Source organism: Ictalurus furcatus, chromosome 27 (genome assembly GCF_023375685.1).
Source record: "Ictalurus furcatus strain D&B chromosome 27, Billie_1.0, whole genome shotgun sequence".
NCBI classification, from domain to species: domain Eukaryota; kingdom Metazoa; phylum Chordata; class Actinopteri; order Siluriformes; family Ictaluridae; genus Ictalurus; species Ictalurus furcatus.
This window is the reverse complement of record NC_071281.1, coordinates 7,405,514-7,433,457: the sequence shown is the minus strand read 5'-3', so window position 1 is coordinate 7,433,457 and position 27,944 is coordinate 7,405,514. Positions and strand designations below refer to the sequence as shown.

Below are 27,944 nucleotides of genomic sequence, written 5' to 3'. Positions count from 1 at the left end.
TGCCCAGTGTTCCCATGACCAGGATAAAGTGTTTACTGAAGTGAATGAATGAATGTGTTAACCCGTGTGACTCTGGAGGAGTTCTAGGAATCATAGAATGAAGTATAAGTTTCTAATTCCAGTCCTGGTAACCTTCAGTTCATTTCGTGTTTTCTTGTAAGGTTCAAAATGAAATGTACATAATTTATAAGACACTGAAGTGAAGGTTCATAATAAGCATCTGAAGTGTCTGAACCATTACACTATAGTTCTATATTAATGAAGCAAACTTTTGAAACCACTCTGTCTTAGCTGATCCACTACATTTGGAGTAAGGTGGAAATTATATCATCTTATTTTTAGCCAGATTATTCTCATAAAATACTTGATTCAGCCTTCAAGGGCTTCATATGCTGAATCAAGTGTATTGCAGCAGGAAAATATCTACAGTCCCATACACCTAAAAATTGGATGGTCTGCCACCAAAGGTGCCATGTTTTAAGTTGTTTAACACATCTAGATGTAAATATCAGGAAATGAAAGCTGAAATTCTGATCTATCGTCTCGTGTTCTTCTTTTGATCTCAAACCCAAATGTCTTCTACGTATAGGGAAAACAATAGAATTGGCCTTGCTGTTCCAATACTTTTGGAGGGGACTGTACATTTGCAGTTATGGCATACCCAGGAATGGAATTGAGAATTATCGAGAATAACTCTTATGAATCTTTAAAGAAAACTGGGTCCTGTCACTTCTCCCTTATTAGTATGCACTGATCGCTGTCTGCCTTTGTTTTGGTGGAAGGCGAGCTGTCATGTCAGTGTGGTGAAATAGCTCACTGATCCATAACGGCACTGCGGGAGAAAAACAGCTCGAACCGTCTCTCACATGACAGCATTGACCTTTTGAAAGAACAAACCAGAGGCCAATTTGAAAAGCTTCTGCGGATTCTCGATCGATGATCCGTACACACACACATCCCATCCTCATCAGAAGTGCCTACATCACCGACCCCAAATGTATACAATGGGGAATGTTGAAACAGTTTCTCCAGGAGGTTTTGGTAAGAAGATATGAACATGAGAAGGTAAGAACGTGAGCTCTGAGTACAACTCTGTATGGCTATGGGGTAACTAACGTGGGCTGTACATGTTAGCCAGTTTCTTGAAGCGTGGTCCCCAGTCATTAAGGTAGTCATAATCCTGGTCCTCGTCTGTGCCAGAGGAGGCGAGGGAGCTCAGGCTGCCTGCCAGAGAACCATCTCCTTCGTAGTCATAGATCAGAGCCGTGTCGAATGGAGGCACGTTGGGGTCGTTGTCTGCAACATCCAGGCACTGCAGGGAGGACACAATAAAGAAAGGGCTCTGGGAATGCAGTTATCATCATTTAACATGCATGCTAATTTAGTCATAAGAATAAAAAAAAGAAATTAGGATGAATTACAAGATCGTTGCCAGCCAATCAGAAAACCACTACTACAGTAGACAACAGTTTTGGGCAGCATTTGCACACTCCCTCCTTAAAGGTTAATCCATTCAGAAGGCATATACTGGCATTTGCAAAATTTTAGAGCAGCATCATTGATATTCTTATAAGTAGTCCCATAATTATGTTTCCTAAACCAGAATTATAAAGGTTTTCATCAAATACAGTGGATTAAAATTGGCCAATTTTTACAATTGTAAGTGAATTATTCTCTTATTTGTAGTCTCCATCAAAAACACATCCTCATAGTAGTACAAACAAGACAGGATCAAAGATTATACAAATTGTATACAAATACAAAACTCTGTTAAAGAGGAGTTAGTACAATGACTATTACAAGCTTATTTAAATGCTTGGTGAAGCGGTGGGTGTTTAATCTTCGTTTGAAGACAGCCAGGTGAAGTTCAGTCTTGATGCATGTCTTCCTTGTATCTAGAGGTCAAGCTGAGTATTTAGAGGTCAAGCTCGAAGGTTACGCATTTCTAATGATATAATGGGACAAAAAAAAATTCTTGAAGCGATTGTTTACATCAACACAACACGCATGCGTCGTTCTCTCATGAATGTGCATCGGAGATCTATGCAGAAGTGAAGATATTTTGTGGGTAAAGGCTTAATTTTAGTTTTATCGCGCACACAAAGCATTTGTATCGTTTAATAAAATTGGGATTAAACCACTGGAGTCACTTGGATGACTTTTACGATGCCTTTATGAACCTTTTGGAGCTTGAAAGTTTTGGTTACTTGGACAGAGGGACAGAAATCTCCCAGGTTTCATTAAAATGTATTAATTTGTGCTTCGAAGGTGAATGAAAGTCATGCGTTTGGAACGACATGATGGTGAGTAATTGATGACAGAATTTAAATTTTTGTGTGAATCTCTAGAAATATATTTTATAGATATATACAAATATATACAAATGTAGAAATCATATATCTATATCTGTCTATCTATCTATCTATCTCATATCTCTCTCTCTCTCTCTCTCTCTCTATATATATATATATATATATATATGATTTGTACATTTGTTCCTGGGTACCTTCCAGTAGTCCAGGAAATGCTGTTTGTGCCATTAAGTGCTTATTTACATAAATTTTATTTTGATTTGATATTTTTGTTATCTCTTATTGTCTTTTTCATTTACTTGTGAAGCACTTTGAGATACTTCAAGTACAAAAGGTGCTATACAAATAAAGATTCTATTCTGACGTACATCACTGATGAAATCCTCAATGTCAGTGGGCTCTCCTTGAGGTTTGCGTGGGTACGCAGGCGAGGGTAGGTTGTATGGAGCATCCTTCCGGAGTGGCTGCTTCCATTTAGGAAGACCAGATCCTGGCTGATTGAAGGCTTCTGGGGGAAGAACCATGTCATTAGGGGTCCTCAATAGATCAATGTTGAAGGCATCCTGAAAGAGACAAAAGGTGGTGCTTAGACGGGAAAATGACTAGATGATTTCTGATTTAAATGTACATAAGCTAAATGTATTAGAGGTCTAAATTCATTCTTGTTTGCTATTGGCTTTGTTAATTATATAGAACATGGCAGCTAATGCTTGTTAGTGAGCCTAGTAAGGTATGACGTTTGGAAGTGGTTTCCAAACATTAGCTATACAATCTTCTCCCTAATGAATGCTAAGGCAGTAGCTGTAGTTTATTTGCTAACTACCCTACTGAATACTAAATCAGTAGCTGTAATGTATTTTCTAACTAGCCTACTGAATGCTAAAACCAGTAGCTGTAGTTTAGTTGCTAACTAGCTTACTGAAATCTAAACCAGCAGTTGTATTTACCAATGCTAAGCCAATAGCTGTAGTTTAGTCACTAACTAGCCAACTGAATGCTAAGCCAGTAGCTGTAGTTTAGTCACTAACTAGCTTACTGAAATCTAACTAGCAGCTGTAGTTTAGTTGCTAACTAGCCTTCTGAATGCTAAGCCAGCAGCTGTAGCTTATTTGCTAACCTTCCTGAAGGAAACAGGTTGAATTGGAAACTAAATTAGCTTGCCAATTTCCTTAAAAGTAAAAGAACACAATAAGCACCAACTGATGAAAGATGTTTATGGACATTATAATCACTGTTATTCATCCATTTAGTCAGTACTGGACCCTGGAAGTACTTTTAAGTACACATTAGGTTTAACATCTTGTATACTACCATAACAGTTGTCTTTTCTATGATGTCATGTCCAGGATTTATGGCAAGTTGTACTAGAGCAGAGTAAGGGGTGGCACCAAAATAGCCATATAATAACAGGACTATTTTGAATTTATAGTTAATATATAGGTCCTAATGTGTTTAAAAAAAAAAATTTTTTTTTTTAAAAACCAAGGTATTAAAATACATTAAAAACCATTTTTAAAATGTGGACATTCCACGAATGCCTTTTAAATGTCTTTGTGCTCATTATTAGGAGACTGAAACTGAATGTGCCAGCTGCATGAATTCCCCAGGCAAATTCAGAACTTCTCTGGGCCATACATGGTGTGTATCTGTGTTTCTCACAGACTCACCACACACCAGCTGCTGCTGGCCACTCCCTAGCTCTGGCTCACCCCGTACAGTTTCACACTTTTTCTTGCTCACACACAGCCCTTATATTATATGCCATGCCTAACCCACTGCTACAGTGAAGGATTTGTGGGATTTTGCAAAGTTTGTTAACTCTCACCTCATCCTCCTCTCCCCCGCCCTGCTCATCGTAGTTGAATACATTGTCACGCACATCATCTTCTGATTCACCAATCAGCAGGCCTCCTCCTTTCGTAACACCTCGCCCAGTACAGCTCCTCATGGCCACAGCAAGGAGCAGAAACACTGAGCAACACACACACACACACACACACACACATTTTACAAAGGACACTGATTATTTAGATAAATAATGCTGTTTAAGTGATGCAGGTAATACATGACAACAGTATCAGTTGCTGACTAGAACAAAATTCAGAATTCAAACCCTTTCACATTTTCCCTTCATCTTCCATTTTAACTGGAATGGATAAATGCACTCATGACTTAATCTCTACCATCAAGTTAAAAAAAAAAAAAGTCCCCCATGTACAGGTGCATCTCAAAAAATTAGAAAAATTTGGAAATAGTGACTAATGGAAATAGGTCGACATTTCTGTATTTCTGTATCTGTAATATTTCACTTTATGTGCAATGAATCTAGGAAATTTGAAAGTTCTACTTTTTGAATTAAATTATGGGGAAAAATGAACATTTCCAAATTGTGAAAAAAGTACCCATGTACACTTACACAACAAAAGAGCAACACTGGCCATGATGATCACAAGGGCAATAAAGCTGATGCCCACTTTAGCTCCAAAAATTGCCGCAGCTGTGGCACTCATACACTGTCCAGCCCTGTCACATGGACACACCGTCACATTCACCAGTGCGTTGGAGGAGAGAGAAGGTGAACCTGAGTCCGATACAGTAATGGGGATGGAGAACACCCCCTGGTCTATATCTATCACAGGCTGCAGCATTGCATGGGTTTCTGCATACACAGGACAGAAAGCAGACATGGCAGTTTTAAGATTATGAAGATTATGAAAGACTTTAAAAAGAAACTTTTGTCAAGAACAATTGTACAATGACAAAAAGAACTAACAGGGATAGCTTTAGAGTCACTATTTGCAATTACTTGCATTTGCATTCAGTATACTTGAGGTTTTTCATTACAAATTGAAGAAATGGTTTCCACCAACATTCTAACATGGATAATGATTAAGAGCAATTAGTATGATCTAATTTGCATGCTAACTGGTCCCTAATAACATTTATTCATGAGTAATCATTTTAGGATGGATGATTGACGGACCGATAAATTGGTTCTGCTAAATTATAAAACTTCTGGTAAACCTCTTCGTTGTTTAAAATTATGAAAGAAATGCTAAGGATATGTGTCAGTTTGCTTTTTACTTAAATTACTGATACATTCTCATTTGATGGATTGATGAAAGGATGGGATGGGGAGATTGAATGTATGTATGTTTGTATGTATGTATGTAGGTAGGTATTTATGTATGTACAGTGCTCTCCACTAATATTGGCACCCTTGATAAATATGAGCAGAGAAGGCTGTGAAAAATTGTCTTTATTGTTTAACCTTTTGATCTTTTGTTAAAAAAAATTCACAAAAATACTCTGCTCTCATGGATATCAAATAATTGCAAATAAAACACAGGTTTATAAAAAAAACAAACAACTTTTGTTAAATATAGGTGTGCAACAATTATTGGCACCCATTGTCTTAGCCATTGTTATGAGTGACTAAGGGAATTTGGCCTATGTGTTACCTCATGTATATACCCCTGTGAAACAGGAAGTCATGGTTGAACAACTTCCTGTTCCTAGTCATCCAGGTGTACTAAAAAAATGTAAATATCAATGGGAATATACTTCAAATATATTTTTCTCATATGAATTCATAGGGGTGCCAATAATTGTTGCACACATATATTTAACACACACACACACACACACACACACACACACACACACACATATGTATGTATGTATATATATATTTTTTTTGATAAACTTGTGTTGTGTTTGCAATTGTTTGATATCCATGATTCAATTCAATTCAATTCAATTTTATTTGTATAGCGCTTTTTACAGTAGACATTGTCTCAAAGCAGCTTTACAGAAATATCAACACTGTATACAGATATTAAAGGTGCGAATTTATCCCAACTGAGCAAGCCACTGAGTGGCGATGGTGGCAAGGAAAAACTCCCTAAGAGAGAACAGAGTATTTGTGTAAAAATTTTTAACGAAAGCTTGCACAAAAGAAAATTTTCACAGCCTTCTTTGCTCCTATTTACCAAGGATACCAGTATTAGTGGAGGGCACTGTATGTATGGATGGATGTAGTATGGATTGATGATTGGATAGTTAGATGGATAGATGGATAAATGGATGGATGGACTGATTAATTGATGGATGCAGTAATTGGATGAATGCATTCTGTGATGGTTTGATAGAGGGATTGATCAATCCCATTAAGGAAATTTTTAGAATGAACAATGCATAAAAGAACAGGATCTTAAAGGACATTTATTGTTTAGTATTCATTAAAAGCAGAATTTTTATGGCGGTATGTGTTTTTTTTTGTTTGTTTGTTTGTTTTTTTTGTTTTGTTTTTTTTTTACCGTTGAGCTGTATGATGGTCCAGTTGGATGCCATGTCTCTGTCAGCCATGTCAAAGGTGAAGGGGTCCGCATGAGGGGCGAGGTCATCATCTACAGCACTGATCAGCAGGCCAAGTTGGTGTCTGTCTCTGTTACTGCACACGATGCCACTCAAAGGGACAAGCACAGGAGGGAAGTCATTGGTCTCCCATAGTGTGATCTCCAGAGAGGCCATTATGGAAGTACCGCCTGCATCTGAACGGGGGAGCAGTGATTAGTGATTTGTTTCGGTTCAATTAAAATGAAAGGTTTTGCTATTCAATTTTTCTGCACTCACCCATGTCTGTGACCTTTACTACTGCCCTGTACTTGTTCTTCTTGACATATGGGGAGCGGATGTTGAATTTCTTCCTGGCTGAAATCTCTCCAGTTTCATGGTTGATTGAGAGCCATTTCTCAGGATCGTGAGTAATTTCAAATCTGAGAACGAAGTAGGAAAAAATTTATTCTCTCAAATGTATTACATTAAAGCAAAGGTACGGGTGCACAGTGGCTTAGTGGTTAGCACGTTTGCCTCACACCTCCAGGGTTGGGGGTTTGATTCCCAATGTAGCCCTGTGTGTGCGGAGTTTGCATGTTCTCTCTGTGCTGCGGGGGTTTCCTCTGGGTACTCCGGTTTGCTCCCCCAGTCCAAAGACATGCATGGTAGGCTGATTGGCGTGTCCAAAGTGTCCATAGTGTATGAATGGGTGTGTGAATGTGTATGTGAGTGTGTCCTGCGATGGATTGGCACCCTGTCCAGGGTGTACCGTGCCTTGCGCCTGATGCTCCCTGGGATAGGCTCTAGGTTTCCCCATGACCCTGAAGGAAGGATAAGCGGTATAGAAGATGGATGGATGGATGGATGAAGCAAAGGTTGACTAGTGCAAATGTAGAGAGGCAAATGTCAGACACCAGATATATCTAATCTGATTGATTACATTTATAGGTTATAATATTATAGATATCCAGGTGTAGTTTGATTATAAAGGTTTTCAGTAATCCAAGTCATTTTCCCATAACTGTTATTAGCAACTCAATTTGTGGTATAATCTTAAATATACAGTATTTCTGATCTCATCTGAAGAGCTTCAAGATAACTCCATGATTATACATTTACAGCATTTGGCAGATACGCTTATCCAGAGCAATTTGCATTCATCTCATTTATACAACTGAGCAGTTGAGGGCCTTGCTCAAAGGCCCAGTAGTTGCAGGGCTGGGATTTGAACTTACAACCTTCCAACCAGAAGCCCATTGTCTTAACCATTAAGCTACCACTGCCCATTATGCCATGAAAGTTAAATAATAGGCATATGTTTACAGACAAATCTGTCATACCTGAGCTTGGAATTCTCAGCATCATAAGCAATGCTGGAGATGAGGGGAGTCCCTGGTTCAGTGGACTCTGGGACAGACACCTCTATGGGGTTTTGATAAAAGCGTGGCGCTTCGTTCTCATTTAGAACTCTGATGGTGACGGTAGCAGTGCTGGTCCGTTCGTATGGAGCTTTAATACTCAGAGGGACTTCGTTTTCTGCTCTCACAGTGAGCTGGTACTCTGCCCGTGACTCGAAGTCCAGGGGCTGCAAGAGAGTAGGATAGAAATTGTACTCTTCAGATCTGAGAGCTAGAGACCCCACTACAAGTTACCTTTCAGATAACTGGGATTAATTGTCCACCACCCTGGAGATAAAACCTGCCTCTGATATTGATTCTGCAGTTATTCTTCATTCCTGTATCTGTATTATTAAACTGTTAAATGTATGCATGGTTTCCACAAATTCACTCATTAATTCAAGTTTAGATTGTTGACAAAACATGTTTTGAATAAGGCCAGTACAGTAGTTAAGAGCCATGTCAGATGGGGTACCTTGTTTTAGTCAGTTGGTGTAAAAAGATATTTTACACAAAATATATCATTTGCAAAATTTAAAATGAAGCAAAAACTTTAACCTCTAATGTAATGTACTCAGGTAATTCTCTATTTTTGTTTTCTGGAATAACTTTTCTATCATTTACAAAATAAAAAAAAACTGCATAAAATGTTATTTTTGTAGATGAATAACATTACAAGAATAAACATTTTTTTGGTTGATATAATGATTGATATTCATGATTTCACATGTATTTAGTGTACTTAAAAATATATATATTTTTTTATAATTAAGTGAAATTCTGAGGCTATGGCAGACCAGTAGCACCAGTCTACTACTACTACTACTACTACTTCCGATCCATGGGTATTTATTTATGTAATAATGTGTTTTGAACTAATAATATTACTTAATAGAATCATTTGGACCTTTACCAGTGTAACAAGACTGTTTTGTCGGGATGTTATCGATCAGCGGAGTACTATGAGGCTTCATAGGTGAGTTGCCTCAGTTTTGTAAGTGTTTGTTTGTATGTTGGGGGTCTAATGGTCTGACAGAACCGTTCAATGTAGCTTCTGTTGTGATTGTGTCTTGAAACGGTTTGTACTACTACTACTACTACTACTACTAATAATAATAGTTTTACTTCAATAGCACTTCTAAAACTCAAGTTTGCTTTACAAACTATTCATATTTTCATACTTTCAGTGTCAACTGCTTTTAAGCATTATTCACTAGTACTCCTTTTACTAAATTATGACATATAAATATAACATAATCCTAAATTGCCGTTACTGATGAGAGTGTACACACCTTCATTACAGAGATAATTCCCTGGTTGGTAACACGGTCTGTCCGGATATCAAAATTGCCAGAAGAATCTCCTTTAATAATGGAATAAGTAATCCTCCAGTTGTCACCATTCTTCTCATCTTTATCTGTAGCATTCACTCTGCCTACATCCTCTCCCACTTTATTCTCCAAGGCAAGCATTGTGTACTGCAAACACAGGACAGCACTCACATCACTGTGCTAAAATGGAGGTTACATGTGTGTGTGTGTATGTGTGTGTGTGAGTGGATGTGTAGTGTAGATACCGTGTTAGGGTTGAACTGCGGAGCATGGTTGTTGATGTCTGTGATGTGGATGATGGCTCGTCCTGTGCTGGTCAGCCCCATTCCAGACATATCGGCCACCTGCAGGGTCAGATGGAACGAGTGCACAACCTGGGGGGAGAGCACAACAGTATGGCAAAATCCCCAAATCCATGCTCCAAAATCAAGTGTAAAGCCTTCCCATGAAAAGTGGAAGATATTATAACAGTAAATGGGAATTAAATCTGGAATGGAACGTGGGTGTGACTGGTTAGGTGTCCACATACTTTTGGCTATATAGTATATAAGGAAAGTGATTATCTACAAGTTCACAGGAGATTTCCGCCACTCCACAACAGTATAAACCAGACAGCTAGCTGCAAATGTTTATAACCAAACAAAGCTAGTAGTCTATGTTGCATTAGAGCAGGGGTTCTCAAATATCTTGTAGCTAGGGTCCCATTTAACTGTAAAATAACTCCTTTAAATTTTAATGAACATTATTAAACTATTCAAATATTAAGTCCATTGTTTAAATGTGAACCTTAAACTGAAAGCAAAAAACCCATTAGGTCCATTCTTTAACAAGTTAGTGCATTACTATCACAATTTACATTATTTATAGGTCTACTTGTTTTTGAGTTGTTGATTGATTGGATTAAACCCACTGATTTCAAGTGACCATTCAAACAGGCTAATAACTACAATAACTATAATAACAGTTATTACTGGACCATAAAATGGCAGCTACACTCTGCATGATGTCATTTGAACCATTTGAGTCGATCTGTTTATCACATTTTTGGTTATTTTAAAGTAAAAAGTAAAATGAAAACTTCAGCTCATATATATATATATATATATATATATATATATATATATATATATATCCTTTTCACACAACACCTACATCTCGGTCCAGTCCCACATCTCGGGTGTAGATCACTCCTGTTACATTATTGATGCCAAACATGGTCTTGTTGATGCTGAAAGGTGGAAAGCTCTCCTGAGCTGTTATGGAGTAGCTCAGCACTGCGTTGTCTGTGTTGGGGTCGTCAGCATCTGTTGCTGATACAGTCAACACTGAGGTACCTGAATAAATGATATTACAAAAAGTGACACCAACTGCGTTTTACAAAAATACAACAAATAAGTACATTTATGGCACTCTGTATTGCATAACCTCCATGCCTTACTTGCACTCACACTTAATTACACAAACCTGCTGGTATAGGAGCACGAGAAGAAGTTTATGTGTCATTACTGTTCCCCAAATACATAAATGTATTCAAAGTTGCTCATTTCAATTATTATTATCTGCCTCAGCTGCTCAAAGTCAACATGACATGAACCGTACATCCATTACTAAATAACAAACAGAACACAAGCCTGTCAAATCGTCACTTCGTCATTTTGATTGCTCCCTAATGTTGTTATACACACTGAGCTTTTCTTTTTACCTGGAATGGAGAATTCTGGCACCGAGCCAAAGAACTCCTCTTTGGCAAAGGTCGGTCTGTTGTCATTCTGGTCCAGTACGTAGATCTCGATGGTGGTGGGGTTCTCCAGCCGCTCTCCACTGGGCGACAGGGCGAAGGCTTTGAGCTGAGAACACAATTATGTTATTTATCAAGCTTTTATTTGTTTCTTTATAGAATTAATGTTTCTTTCTAAATGCCCAAGTCCAATTTTTCTCTAAAACACTTAACCCCCAAAACATGAAACAGCTGTTCTCAAACAGATTCTGCACTTTCCAAGAGAACCGTCTTTGCTATTTATGGCCCTCAATGTACCGTGAAGCTCTTATGAGTCTCTCTGTCCAGGGGCTTCTTGCTCTTAATCCATCCTGTTTTATCATCTATTTCAAATAGGTCCTTAGGCTCCTGGTCGACCCCAGGGCCCTCAAGCTTGTAGATCACCTCTCCGGTGAAAACCTTGTCTGATTTGATCTGCAAGGGGAGGAATGGAAATTGTTAAAGACACATGGTAAACACACATCCCAGATGTGTGCTAGAAACAGGTCATCAGGTCGATAAGTGAAAAAGATGAATTGGATATTTATATACAAAATAAAATCCAGGGAATAAGTCCAGTGTAATCCAGTAATAAAGGTGGAGGTAGTAGAAACTGCACCATAGTATACGATTTCCAGAGAAACACAGACAACTAATATATGATGATCCATGTTGAATATTAACTTGTTTTTTGTCCTACAGCTTTAGAAGTGCTTTGCTTGAATGGCTGATAAAGGACTTTTGTCTAAATTGTCCTGTTTTTCTGGGATATTTGTGTACTATTTTGCAATATATATTACCATTACATTTCTTACTAAACTACTGAAGTATTTATATTCCATTCCATACTGAAGTATTGCCATTAAATTCCTTACTGAAGTACTGAAGTCTTACCATTACATTCTGTAGTGAAGTACTGAAGTATTACCATTATATTTTTTATTCAAGTACTGAAGTACTGAAGTATTACCATCATATTTTTTATTCAAGTACTGAAGTACTGAAGTATTACCATTACATTTCTTACTGAAGTACTGAAGTATTACCATTATATTTCTTATTGAAGTATTGAAGTATTACCATTACATTTCTTACTAAACTACTGAAGTATTTATATTCCATTCCATACTGAAGTATTGCCATTAAATTCCTTAATGAAGTTCTGAAGGCTTACCATTACATTCTGTACTGAAGTACTGAAGTATTACCATTATATTTTTTATTCAAGTATTGAAGTACTGAAATATTACCATTACATTTCTTACTGAAGTACTGAAGTATTACCATTATATTTCTTATTCAAGTACTGAAGTATTACCATTACATTTCTTATTCATGTACTGAAGTATAACCATTACATTTCTTACTCAAATACTGAAGTACCTCCATTACATTTCTTATTCAAGTACTGAAGTATTACCATTATATTTCTTATTCTAATACTGAAGCATTACCATTACAATTCTTATTCAAGTACTGAAGTACTACCATTACATTTCTTACTCAAATACTGAAGTATTACCATTACATTTCTTACTGAAGTACTGAAGTATTACCATTACATTTCTTATTCAAGTACTGAAGTATTACCATTATATTTCTTACTCAAATACTGAAGTACCTCCATTACATTTCTTATTCAAGTACTGAAGTATTACCATTATATTTCTTATTCTAATACTGAAGTATTACCATTACAATTCTTATTCAAGTACTGAAGTACTACCATTACATTTCTTACTGAAGTACTGAAGTATTACCATTACATTTCTTACTCAAATACTGAAGTACTACCATTACATTTCTTACTCCCCTAAAGTTTGCAACAGCATGAAATAAATATTATACAAATCAAACATTATACAAAGAAAAAATATACAAAACAAATATTATACAAATAAAGTTAATATCAACTGGTTTTACCTCATGCTAACATACAAATGACATTTATAATATCGTATGTGTATTAGTTTTCTTCTTGGTTTTGATTTCCTCTCCTTCTATGTTAATTACCTGGACTAAGTACTCAGGGACCTGCTTGCTGTTCTCAGACACACGGATTGGTGGAATGATCCAGTCTCTCTTTACGCGGCCCAGACCTGCAGTCTTCGTTCTCCAGGGATACAGCACATCTGGGTTCAAGTTATCTCTCCACGACTGGGGGCTGCTCATAACCTGCAGTGCATGTAAATGGCATTTTTATGGACTGACCAAAGTCTGGAAACATCATTTATACCGAACGTATACAGATACAGATATTTTTATCCACACTAACACATGAAGATTAAAACTTCTTGATATTTTGCCGCCATTTATTCTAACACTTGTTGTAAGAATTCGCACCACAGTGAGACTGTGGTAATGTGACAGAAATATGAGAGCTGTTGACTAATTTTAATCTGAAGCCCCTTTAATGCTGAAAGTGAAAGGAGAAACAGTATGCTGAGCCCCATTCTGAAGCATAGCTAATGTGGAATCCAGCATCTGAACTCTCTTACTCTATCCTTCTCTTCCTCTCTCTGCACACTAATACACACATGCCACATGCACACCACTTGGTCATAGACACTCAAATCTCAGCAGTCACATGGATTTCCTTACAGCCAAACACACACACACACACACACACACACACACACACACACACACGCACGGCGCAGTTGGCACAGCTGTCTCTTAGAGGAATGAGTTCGATTTCCCCACCCACAGCCTACCACACTGATACACAAATTATTCTGTACTCTACACTTCACCTAACTGAGGTCACAGGTCAAACTCTGAATCTGCAGCACTGACAGTAACCCACACACTCGCCCACAAACATATTCCCTGACACTACAGGCTGTCTTCACCTGCTTGGAAAAGTCTTGACCGAGCAGTCAGAGAGTGTAATCCCTGAGCTAAAAATACAAAAAACTAAATAATAAAGTCATAAGTAAGTTGAGATTTTTTTTGTGTGTCCTGCGTCATTCTCTAATGGAAACCATCTAGATCTAATCGGAAAAGACTGAGATCTTGCAACGTATACTTAATTAATATAAGCACTCAGTTAATATAAGCAATGTTTCTATGAGTCTTTAAAGAGGTCTTTAAATACTAAGACCTCCTTAAAATTCTACTTATTTACTGTTGTTTAGTTGTCACTGCTAGTGATTAAACTGTAATAAAGCATAAGAAAGTGCAGTCATATACTGTATATAATATTATTTTGGGAACTTAAAACAACTACAAAAGATTGCATATCCATTTTTCAAATAAATACTTTGCTTTTGATTAACTGATTGGATTTTCTGGCATGACTGTAGAAAAAGGAAAGATGTCAGAAGGTCAGAAGTTGTTGCTGACCTCTGTATTTCACTTGAAGGTCAAAGACCCAAGAGTGGAGTGTAGGAGGCATGGATGAAACTCAACACTGAGAATAGGAGCAAACATGTAAACTAGGAATAAATTAGAGAAATGAGTGTCTGGCTTCATGTTTTTCAACAAAATTTTGTTATTGTGTAATCCGTTCACTTCTTTGTCATGGTAATAAAAATGTGTGAATCAAACTTTAAATGATTTCCTTTAAAAAAAAGGAAATAATTTTGCTTTTATGAAAAAGTAAAAATGAACTGCAATCCATTAAATGTCAAAGTCAAAGCCACATTTTTTCCCCCATTGATTTGTTTAACTTCAGAGCCTATCCTATGAATGGGATTCCAGTCCACTGTAGTGCATCACACATCACTCACGCACTCATTCACCTCTAGGAACAATTTAAAGTTGCAAATTCACCTACTAGCATTGTTTTTCAAAAGTGGGAGGAAACCAGAGAAACCCATGTGAACATGGTTAGAGTATGTGATACTCCACACAGACAGTAACCTGAACGCAGGATCGAACCTGGGGCCCAGCACTGCTCTGCCACCTCAAAGAAACATCATTAATATTGGCTGCCATTATTTGAAACCATCATGGAGAATTTTGTCGAGTACCAGTGACTGTATAACAGCTGTGACTGTAATGGTTGACTGATATATTTGAAGCTAGTGGCATTAGAGGGAACTTCTGGCACTATGGCATGCCTGAGAGTAGCCGCTACAGAATGGCAGTCATGCTAAACACTCACAGGCTGAGTTAAGGCACACTAATCTTAGCCCATTCTGCATTCCTCTGTGCTCTTGTACATCTAGTCTATCATTTAGGAAAACCCAAATCAGCTCAGCTTCTGAGTGGTTCCACATGCAATTATCAGAGACATTTCCAACAAACACAAAAACATATCATCTGATCAATTACTCAATCAAATGGATGAACCTAGCCTTACTTCAGTGCCTCATGTGCTTGCTCTAAATCTCCAGCAAGGTTCAGCCATAATTTTAAAAAAAATTATATATATATATATATATAAAGCAATTCATTTGAGCACTAGACCAGGCACTAGTGACTACCTAGGTGGTACACAATGGAGGTCTGCTGATGTCTTTAGCAGTAGAGGGTTCTGTTACTTTGCAGTTTTATCAATTAACCATGCCCTTTAGGCTAAGTGACAGGCCACACTTGCTCACTTTCCTTAAGATTTTATTGCCTGGTGAAGCCTGTGACTCAGGATTCCTTGCTGCCTGTAATGTGACCCTATGACCGGCAGCGGTGTTTGAACAGTTGTAGGTAAGGTTGAGGGGGAGGATATTATTTCTCTCTTAGTCTCTGTACTAGATGAAATGTTTTCCAAAACTATATTTTTTTATGTGGCAATTTTCCTTCGGAATGAAATACACTGACATTTGGATGGTTGCAAAGAATTCCATCACCTGTCCTGATCACCCAAATAATCCCTCCCTCAATTAAGCCTGTAGGAATCAGTGTTGGCAAGCTAGCTATGCTGTCTTTTCTATTTTGTAATATGTCTCACAAATTTCTGGGGCCTGTGCAAAAATTCAGCCCATGCAAAATCCCCTCTTTTTAGTCCAGGCCAGTTAAGGGTCCAGTCCACCTAGGGACCCTGGGTAGTCAGAACACCATTCTCCCAACAGTGATACCCTGTTTTGCTATCATCATTCAGTGAAGTGAAGTTTTCATGCTGTTGGATTTACATTTACAACATACCTTTAGCTTCTGTTATGTTTCTGTTGGTTTTTTAAGACAAGTGAGATACAATGGTACAATGCCAAAATCCTCTGATAGTAGCCTACTACTTGAGCCAATCCAACTTCGTACCTTAAGTAATAATTAAGTCAAATTAGCCAATAAGTCGACCACCATACACTGGAGCTGAAACACATGCCCATTATCCCAGGAATCTAGGTTAGCATGCCAACCCTGAATAACTTCAAAGTAACACAGAAAGTCAGTAATGAACCATTACATAATGCTTAAATGCAAACTGGACAACATCAGACAAAGAGCGTGAAGAGGACAGCACAGTGTATATAGTAAAGATTGGACTACTTGGAATGAGCAGACAATATGTTTAAAAAAAAAAAAAAAATGCAAATGCAGAGACAAATATAAGGCACACTGTTCTTTTTTTTGGAACTCCAGTGGAGCTCCAGCCCAAAGTTTGAGCAGCGATTTTCCCTGGCCTCGATCTTCCATGTACACATCCACCAAAGTGTGGAAAAGAGGTGGGTCTTTAGCTGTTTCTTGAAGATGGTGACAGATTCTGTGGTCTGAATTGAGGTTGGAAGTTCAGTCCACCACTGAGGAACAGTTAGTTCGAAGGTTCTTCAAAGGGACCGTGAGCCACGCTGAGTAGGCACTACTCAGCATCAGTCGTTGATTGATCGCAGACTGCGTGAGGGAACGTAAGCCTTCAGGAGAGTGTAAAGGTAGGAGGGTTCTGTTCCAGACAAGGTCTTGTACGTGAGCATCAAGGCCTTGAATTTGACACGGGCGGTTACAGGAAGCCAGTGGAGGGAGATGAAGAGGGGTGTGACATGGTTTCTCTTGGGCTGGTTGAAGACGAGGCGTACTGCTGCATTCTGAATCATCTGAAGGGGTTTGATGGAGCTGGTTGGGAGGCCCGAGAGTAGTGCATTGCAGTAGTTCAGTTTTGAGATGACAAGAGCCTGGACTAGTAGTTGTGTAGCCTTTTCGGTGAGATAGGGTCTGATTTTCTTGATGTTATACAGAATGAACCTACAGGACCGTGCAGTTGTTTAGATGTGGATTGTAAAGGTCAAGTTCTCATCAGGAATCATCCCAAGGTTCCTGGCCGTCCTGGTGGTTGAGCCGAACTGTACATTGAGGTTGTGGTTGATTGAGGGACAGGCTGGGATGACGAGAAGCTCAGATTTTGCCAGGTTGAGCTTAAGGTGGTGTTCCCTCATCCAGACTGAGATGTCTGACAGGCAAGCAGAGATTCGTGCAGAGACATATGGATCGTCAGGCTGAAGGACAAATAGAGCTGTGTGTCATCAGCATAGCAATGATATGAGAAGCCATGAGACTCAATCACCTGCCCCAGAGATGTAGTGTAGAGAGAAAAGAGCATTGGACCCAGAACTGACCCCTGAGGAACCACAGTTGTGAGTATCAGAAATACCTCTCCTCCACAATACCTTGAAGTATCTGTCTGAGAGATAGGATTCCACCCAGCATAGAGCCATTCCGGTGATGCCTAGGCTGGCAAGAGTTTACAGGAGGATCTGATGATTCACAGTGTCGAAAGCACTGGTTTTGGTCTAGTTTCTGGTGTTCCCTTTGTTACTGAGGTGTATGGTGTAAGGCAACAAGTGGTGCAGATTTCAAACGACTGCCAAGTTGTCCAGGACTGACCGTCCCAGCAAATTCAGCCCAAGAGCAGAACGTATGATGCAAAAAGAAGTCTCCAAGAACCCCAAAATTTCATCACAGGATCTGCTAGTAAGTCTCGTAACTGTTGGTGTCAAACTGTATGCTTCTACAGTCAGAAAGACATTGCACAAATTTGACCTGCATGGGAGGCGTGCCAGGAAAAAGATTTTGCTGTCTATAAAGAACATTAAAGCAAGACTACAGTTTGCCAGTGAGCATTTAGGCAAAGCCCGGGCCTTTTGGAATAATGTGCTCTGGACAGACAAATTAACGATAGAGCTGTTTGGCCACAGTAACAGCAGACATGTTTGGTGCAAAGACAGCTTTTCAGGAGAAGCACCTCATACCAACTGTGAAGCACAGTGGAGGAAATGTTATGGTTTGGGGTTGCTTCGCTTCCGCAGGGACTGGACAGCTCGCATTCATTGATTCGACTATGAATTCTGCATCATATCAAAGACAGCTTGAAAATAATGTGAGGCCATCTGTCAGAAAGTTGAAGTTGAACCAAAAGTGGACCTTTCAACAGGATAATGATCCTAAGCACACTAGCAAATCCACCAAGGAATGGCTCAAAAAGAAGAAATGGAGGGTTATGGAATTCTTAGTCAAAGCCCAGATTTGAAATCTTGTGGGAGGATTTGAAACGGGCAGCACATGCAAGAAAACCTCAAACATCTTGCAACTGAAAGAATATTGAATGGAAGAGTGGTCAAAAATTCCAGCAAGTGTGATGGACAATCATGAAAAACACCCACAAGAAGTTATTACTACTAAAGGGGCAATACTAGCTTCTGAGGCTAAGGGTGTACTTACTTTTTCCACAGAAGAATCTCACATCTATTGATATTTCTGTTGAAAAATGATTGAAAAAAACATTTTCCCTTGTGGTTTTGTTCCAGTATATCAACTTTATTAATAGACACTGTTTCAAAGATGATTCAAAGATGTTTGCTTGTCCAAATATATTAAAAAATAGCCAAAACAGCCAAAAAGCCAAAAAAATAAAATAAAAATCATTACTTTATGCATTCATTGTACATGTTTTTGTCATTCTTTGTCATCATTAAATTTAAATATTTAACGGAAACGCATATGGTCACTGCAATTCATTTGTTGTTACGTACTGTGTTAGTAAAAAAACACATATTTTTTCTCCAGCAACCCTGTTTTCCCAGTGTTTTCCAGTTTGCGAATATCTGGAGCACTAACCATATATATATATATATATATATATATATATATATATATATATATATATATAGCAGCTGCAGATAATAAAAGATTCACTGATGAGGAAACACTCACTCAGAATCTGCTCCTGAAGTAAACAGTCTGACCTCTAGACTGTAAATATGACGGATTCAACCTTCTTGAGTGGTTTAGCTTGCACTTAACCTGATTTTGATTTAACAAACATTCTGATGTCCTTCTCATGGAGGAAATAGAAGGATATGGAAGCACTCTGACTGACATGACTTTTGGCATGCAGATGCTCCCACAGTGAAGATAAATCCTGCCCCATCCTCTGTGTGAATATGTGCCAGCCTACCGGTCTCGCAGACGCCTTCTTTCTGATACAGGATACAGTGAATGAAAGCTTATCACACAGCACAGGGGATTGCTTTAAGATTCGCTGGCTTAGATCCCAGACACAGTTACTGGCACTCGAATGGGCACTAGGGCGAGGAGAAACCTCACTTTAGTTGATTTATTTCCAATCCTAGGCATGACATACTTCCTCATGGTAACTAGCTAATAAGTTGAATCAGGTGTGTTAGAGCATTTTTTATTTTTTTCATGGTTCATAACCAATGCTATCAATAACCCCCAAAACACATAACCTACCACTCATCACATGTTTACCCCATGCACCTTGTCTTGCATTTAACCCCTTTTACCCCTACCTTTACAAGAGTCAGGCATTCCAAAGGAGCCACTTTTATCACTGTCAGTTGGCCCATACCAGCTGGGAGGAGGTTGCTTGAATTTAAACGAAACTAATAAGACATGATATACTGCATTTTTGGGGCAAATGGATGTAAGTCAGGGAGAGATTTCTATAGTAATAACTCATTCATAGGGACTTGTATGGTGGAGGCTGCACATAATCTAGTAAGTCTAATAATAAATGGATTTACAATATGTTGTTATTCCACTAAGATAAATATATAGTCATTGATACAATGAGGCTTTCTGTAAGGAGACATTTATTTCACATTTATGGAAGGAGTCTCCAGTGTCAGTGCGTTGTAATAGTCAGAGGCAGAGCTGTTCCTTTCCACTTCTTTTACACCACAGGAAGGTCTAGGGACATAGGATGCTGAACTTTACAGTTTCTCAGTAACAGGCTGTATAACTTTGTCTTATTAACTTCAAGCAAAAGTGTTGGAATGACTGTTTATAGCTGCTGTAACAAAAGTGATAACAAGAATTAACTTGTTTTACACATGTTTGACAACATTAAATGCAATTATAAATGGATAAAAAGTATGATGTGTCGTTCTTTAACTAATAAAGAGATATAATTCTTGGCAAACTGCTATTTTCCTATAGCAGCATGCCCCTCATTTAACAGCAGATCTCTTTCCTCAGTCACTCTCTGGTATCACCGCAGATGATATTTCAGATTCCAATGAATACTGACTATGTTTCGGTTCTGGAGGCATCCCAGGAAGCTGAACTGTGACCTACATATATAGTTATTTATTTATTTTTGGTGGCTGTGTTTGCTCTAAGGTAAAAGGAATTTATTAATCAGTGGAATATCAGTTATTTGTTGTTTGTATGAGCATGACTATGTACAAAAGACTCAGAAGAGTGTCAGAAGAGACCATGGGGGACGGACTAGTGGTATTCTCCTGGTAACATCCTCTATCTTTATCTTTTGATGTACACTGAAGTTATTTCCTGGATTCTTATTGAGAATAAAACATGATAGGGCATTTCTATTATACACATTAATAAGAACCTTTGAGTGCCGCTCTATCTAGCAGTTGTCCTGATGAGTTATGCGCCTGTGTGTGAGTCCCATTGGAACCCAAAACCCAGTCAGCACTTCCATCTGTAGGAGGTTGCCTTTATTCCCAGTGTTTCTCCCTCTCTTTCAAACCCATCCACCATTTGTGCTTTTGTCACTGCAGCACTCCTATTTTTAGAGGAAAATGTTTCATGTTTCACTACAGCAGATGCCTGATCTTTATCATTGCCATCCATTATGAGGAGTGTCCTGTTCAAAAATTTTAATGGGAAAACAGTAACAGTTGCTGCACTATGGAATTTCAGTAAATGCTTTGGGAAGATTCCACTAACAAGGCGTTTCTTACACTCTTGTACATATTTAACTGATACATTATTGGCACTCTGATTTCTTTCCCTTTACCTGAGAAGCAACACAGCTGGTGAAAAACATGTTATATGTAGGTCACAGTTCAGCTTTCTGAGATGTCTCCAGAACAGAGACATATTCACTATTCATTGGTATCTGAACTTCTGCGGTGAGACTGGGGAGGGACTGTGAGAAAAGAGATTTGCCCGTAAATCGAAACCCTCCAGCTGTCTGGAGTGATTGTTTCCAATGAGCATGAGCTCAACACTGGCTGCATTATAGACCGATTTGTCCATGATTTCACGGTCTCTGGGTGCTGGCTTTCTCTTTCCGCAGTTGGGATTACTGTGCAGGACAACCGGCATCAAATAAACGCATCTGGGAACAGCTGCCATTTGTCTTCACTGGCTCTCAAAGAGCATTCACTGGACAGACACGAAAGCCCACTCAGTGCACCTTTTACTCTGTAATATTCCCATGGAAATGGTGCCTTGTTCTGAGATTGGTGCTTTGTGAATATGCAATAGCCATGTCTAAACTTCTGACATCTGAAGAGGGGATGTAAGCACTCCCAGGTGTTATAGTTGACTGATAATTGCAACCATGAGTCTTCATGATCAAAATAAAGCATGCTGAAGGATGGCCAATCTTGAAAGAATAAAACATTTTTAAACCAAACCAAAAATAAATTACATTGAGTGAAAAAAAACTGATAAAGTAAAATGCTGAGTAACTGGTCAAGGATGTGGAAGGTTTAAGGGTATCATGTAATGGCATGCCCAATGCTGGAATGCATGGATGTATTTTTGCCACAGGACCAATCATATATTTCAAATAGACTCATCCATGCCTAACTCACAGATGACATGTAAATAGACTCAAACTGTGTCAATACAACTACTTATTACCATACCTATGATGAATAACTGGAAAATAATATCGTTTTGCTATACTGGAATCAATCTATGAAATAACTGAAAAATGAAGGCCATCTTTAAACACAAACACACACATTTGTTGGAGTGTCCATTTTTGTCCCATTAAAAGGCCTAATCATCACAATGTGCTGTTTGTTTCTGTCTTGTTTATCCAAGAAAAGATGGAGACCTCTAAGGATCAAGACTTTCATTACTTCTGAGTTCCACTGCAAACACAAACAATGCCAATAACTTGATTGTGACTGATGTTCATGTGTTTCTCTTCACATGATAATTATTGTTTTTTTCCCTCATGTATTCATTTTCTCCCAATGGCAATGCTGACAAGTTGGAAGGCCCGTAAACTATATTGTTAGAACAGAACACGAATCATGAAATCTGCTATTGCTATTACTGATTAGCTGTCATCATCCTTTTAATCAGCAGTGTTGCATATTTGGATCAAGCACCTCAACAGTTTGAGACTGCTAGACAGCTAATGGCTGACGTCAGGTTGCTGAACTCAAAACAAAGGAAGTTAATAATCCATTACTCTGACATGAGGCATAATGTGTAGGTATAGATGAGTTCAGCAGCTGTGGCCTGGGGCTAAAAGCACCTTCTAAACTCTACATCACTATATCTATTCCAAATGAGTCCTCTCCAATAGCATTATTGTTTGGCTTATAGAGTTACTTTAACTGAATTCAATAACATTTCAAAGTAACAAATAAAATTGTTCATAAAAAATATTAAAAGATTCAATGTTTAAAGTGAAGTTGAACTTCATAAAGGCATTTTAAACTTATAGCTTATGACATAATGCATCATGACTAAGCTGGTCAGAGCCGAGTACTAGACCCTGATTAACCTCAACGCTTATGTAAGAAGGAATATATATATATATATATATATATATATATATATATATATATATATATATATATATATATATATTTATTCTTACCTGACCCAAAGATGCCACCAGCACACACACTCCCACCAGCAGCTTGTCTGCCATTCTCTTCGAAGACCTTTAGACCTCAGTAGTTACTCTGTGCCCCTGGTCACCAAGAAAGGACCGTCCTGGACAGCAATATGGTTGTTAGACCGTTTTCTGGTTGAGGATGAGCAAACCCTGCTGAACCCCTCGGTCCTTCTCTCTCTCTCTTTCTCTCTCGACTGTGTGTGGGGGGGTATATGAGTGACAGCACATGTGGTGGTGAGGACTTGCCTGAGGAGGCTGTAATCCTAGCCCCCCTTCAGCTCCCCAGGCTTGGACACACCCCAAAGTTTTTAAGCCAGGAAGGTTAGGCCATGGCATGGAAGTGCAAACTCCTCAAGACCATGGACAAAACCATTTTCAACAGTTAATATTCAACCAAATGCTGATTTGAGTTTTGCTCCTTGCTTCTCATCACCTAGCATCATTTGAATAGAAATAAATAACCACTAAGATGGGTGTTCATTTTTATGTATTATTTGGTTTAATGAACAACTTTTGGAGGGAGGGTAGAAAAAGAGGAAAATCAGTGAAGGGCCAGAGCAGATGGCTCTGTAATGCAGAGAGCTATGTGGAAGGTCAAATTTCAGCACACTATTGGTTGAATATCATACCTTCTGACCCTGACTTCCTCATTACCAGCCACCACCTGTGTCTCAGCTTAACCTTTGTCACAACTTCACAAAACATTCATAATAACCACAAATTCGGGTAAAAGGTTCTAGTCTTCAGTGTAATGCTATTCATTGTTTATGATTAGTGTTTCATGCTTTAGACCTTTTTTAGCCTTAAGGATTATAATATACAGTTCCTTAAAGCTGATTCTATTGTTCTCCCATTATTTCTGTTACAATCCAGTTTCTGGACCAGGAAGTTACATGTGTGTCATATTTCAGCATAGTTGGGTCTTGTTAGATGTTACTATTTCCAGAGGATACTGTTACTCTGATAGGGTTTAGGTCATTATTATGGCATGCTTTTATGCAATTTTGGATGGTAATTATTACCATTATGTCACGAAAGTCAGATTATGCTTACCTAAATCTAAGATTAAATATATATTAGTGTGACTAAGTATGAAATTTATGTTCTTCTATTTTATTCTGACTTGCCTGTGTTTTGGTAGTTTGCTAAAAGCCCATTTTGTCACAAACCCAATTTATTCCATCATTTGAGTAAGCTGGATAAAAATCTGTTTACAAATTTATTCTCATTTATAATTTATTGTTTATTGTTATGGCTTTATAGTTCTTCTTAGTAGCCATTTTTGCTTAGTCATGATGCTCTCTGAAATTAATGAAACTAAATTTACATTTACATTTATTCATTTAGCAGACCCTTTTATCCAAAGCGATGTACAAATGAGGAAATGCAAGCAAAGCGATATATCAAGCGGAGAACAATACAAGTAGTGCTACCATATAAGATTTATAATTGGGTTCTAGAGAAGCAAAGTGCACAGAGTAGAGGTGTAAGAGCCAGAGTAAATTTTTTTTGGGTGGGGGGGGGGGGGATGCCTTCTGATTTGATTTTCATAACTTATATTTTGTAAATCCTCACTGTGTAATGTATATATAGGCCTACAGACATTTACAATATGTATGTATAGTTATTAGAGTACTTCCTACTGTACCTTCCCCCTTCCGCTAAAAACAAATATTTCCAAACAATGTATAGGTTTTTACCACAAATACTAATACAGGAAACAGTAAAAATAAATAAATAAATAAATAAATAAATAAATATAAAGATTTCTCTAATTTGATTCCCAGGTTAGAGAGAAGGAAGCAGTGACTGTGCAATAGTGCTACTCAGGGGATAAGATTTCAAAGCTGTAGGACAAAAATTTAGCAGAGGATTTTGCACACCCAGGTAAGTCAAAATAAATCACTTATTCCATTTGAATAGTTCCCTATGTCCTCGACCTGAATTTTGCGCCTTCCAGTTATAAGAAAATTTACTTCAAACACTGTTTCATGAGCATTACAGTTCTGGCAGGTAGCATTCTTCATATGGAATCCTGCTGTTCAGACCCACAGATGCATGCTGGGAATTCTGCTGTCACACAGGGATGTCCAGGCCTCACCATGATTAATGTCCTAGGTGCCCTAGCACATAGTGTCCTCTCATGCACATACAAACATGTAAATGATGCTTCATGAAAATCCTCATTCATCTGCTTTTCTGTGTTTCCTATAAATAATCTGATTTACTTGCTGTCAACAAATTAAGAAACAGCATCTTTATCTCTGTGTGCGTGCGTGTGTGTGTGTGTGTGTGTGTGTGTGTGTGATGTATATTGGCTAGAAGCTCCACCCTGGGTGACCCTGAGTGCTAACAGCTCTGTTTGATGATCTGAAATGAGGAGTGTGTGTTCTCAATTGTTTGGGTTAGAGGAATTCAGTTCAAAGCCCTCTGTTCTCCAGCCATCTGATCAGTTTCTACCTCCCACACTGTGTGTGATGAATGATATCTTACATCCATAGATGAGGGGCCAGAATATTCTGCATGACTACACTCTTAACCTTAATGTTTCAGAGGTTAGAGATCAAATGATGGAGCAGTGCTACTGAAACACAACATCATTAGAGTGCAGCAACAGTAATGTAATACAACAGTATAATGGAGCAGTACAGCATTATAGCAATAAAGCATTTGTTTAAAGAAAGAATTGACCAAATAACGCTATAAACATTGATTGAATTCTGTAATATTAGCTTGAACATAATACAAGTATACCCGAGTTTAGATTAGTAGTTAAGTACCCAACCAGCTAGCTACATTGCTAATAATCTAATAGTTACTAAGTTTCATGAATAATTATAGTGTAGTGACCAATTGAGATTGGATTGACAACAACAGCATGCTTTTGCAATTTTTACATTCACAACATATAAACATCAACTGACCTCCAGGCATCAGTAATCAAAATTATATATATATATATATATATATATATATATATATATATATATATATATATATATATATAGTATCTCACAAAAGTGAGTACACCCCTCACATTTTTGTAAATATTTGATTATATCTTTTAATGTGACAACACTGAAGAAATGACACTTTGCTACAATGTAAAGTAGTGAGTGTACAGCTTGTGTAACAGTGTAAATTTGCTGTCCCCTCAAAATAACTCAACACACAGCCATTAATGTCTAAACCGCTGGCAACAAAAGTGAGTACACCCCTAAGTGAAAATGTCCAAATTGGGCCTAATTAGCCATTTTCCCTCCCCGGTGTCATATGACTTGTTAGTGTTACAAGGTCTCAGGTGTGAATGGGGAGCAGGTGTGTTAAATTTGGTGTCATCGCTCTCACACTCCCTCATACTGGTCACTGGAAGTTCAACATGGCACCTCATGGCAAAGAACTCTCTGAGGATCTGAAAAAAAGAATTGTTGCTCTACATAAAGATGGCCTAGGCTATAAGAAGATTGCTAAGACCCTGACACTGAGCTGCAGCACGGTGGCCATGACCATACAGCGGTTTAACAGGACAGGTTCCACTCAGGACAGGCCTCGCCATGGTCGACCAAAGAAGTTGAGTGCACGTGCTCAGTGTCATATCCAGAGGTTGTCTTTGGGAAATAGACGTATGAGTGCTGCCAGCATTGCTGCAGAGGTTGAAGGGGTGGGGGTCAGTCTGTCAGTGCTCAGACCATACGCCGCACACTGCATCAAATTGGTCTGCATGGCTGTCGTCCCAGAAGGAAGCCTCTTCTAAAGATGGTACACAAGAAAGCCCGCAAACAGTTTGCTGAAGACAAGCAGACTAAGGACATGGATTACTGGAACCAAGTGCTGTGGTCTGATGAGACCAAGATAAACTTATTTGGTTCAGATGGTGTCAAGCGTGTGTGGCGGCAACCAGGTGAGGAGTACAAAGACAAGTGTGTCTTGCCTACAGTCAAGCATGGTGGTGGGAGTGTCATGGTCTGGGGCTGCATGAGTGCTGCCGGCACTGGGGAGCTACAGTTCATTGAGGGAACCATGAATGCCAACATGTACTGTGACATACTGAAGCAGAGCATGATCCCCTCCCTTCGGAGACTGGGCCGCAGGACAGTATTCCAGCATGATAACGACCCCAAACACACCTCCAAGACGACCACTGCCTTGCTAAAGAAGCTGAGGATGAAGGTGATGGATTGGCCAAGCATGTCTCCAGACCTAAACCCTATTGAGCATCTGTGGGGCATCCTCAAACAGAAGGTGGAGGAGCACAAGGTCTCTAACATCCACCAGCTCCGTGATGTCGTCATGGAGGAGTGGAAGAGGACTCCAGTGGCAACCTGTGAAGCTCTGGTGAACTCCATGCCCAAGAGGGTTAAGGCAGTGCTAGAAAATAATGGTGGCCACACAAAATATTGACACTTTGGGCCCAATTTGGACATTTTCACTTAGGGGTGTACTCACTTTCGTTGCCAGTGGTTTAGACATTAATGGCTGTGTGTTGAGTTATTTTGAGGGGACAGCAAATTTACACTGTTACACAAGCTGTACACTCACTACTTTACATTGTAGCAAAGTGTCATTTCTTCAGTGTTGTCACATTAAAAGATATAATCAAATATTTACAAAAATGTGAGGAATGTACTCACTTTTGTGAGATACTGTATATATATATATATATGTATATTATCTTGTATTTGTAAATACAACATGGTACAGAGGAAGCAAAAGAAAAGATGCAACTGGACTAGAGCTGAAACTTTATGTGTAGTTTCAGTTTGAGGAGAACGACGTTTGAACAGACGGTACATAATCCTTCCA

General features: G+C 38.5%; 1 protein-coding gene across 1 annotated transcript; it reads right to left on the bottom strand.

The window, feature by feature from the left end:
- Window positions 1–158: 158 nt before the first annotated feature.
- Window positions 159–23,507, bottom strand: cdh15 (cadherin 15, type 1, M-cadherin (myotubule)). Its single transcript, XM_053616866.1, has 14 exons — window positions 23,121–23,507; window positions 13,148–13,309; window positions 11,414–11,569; window positions 11,081–11,225; window positions 10,531–10,712; window positions 9,624–9,752; window positions 9,340–9,525; window positions 7,991–8,235; window positions 6,948–7,090; window positions 6,632–6,865; window positions 4,729–4,971; window positions 4,138–4,283; window positions 2,681–2,875; window positions 159–1,312 (listed from the first exon to the last, which is right to left on the bottom strand). Exons 1-14 carry the CDS (start codon window positions 23,172–23,174, stop codon window positions 1,112–1,114), a joined length of 2,421 nt encoding a protein of 806 aa, XP_053472841.1. The 5' UTR covers window positions 23,175–23,507; the 3' UTR covers window positions 159–1,111.
- Between the last annotated feature and the right edge of the window lie 4,437 nt (window positions 23,508–27,944).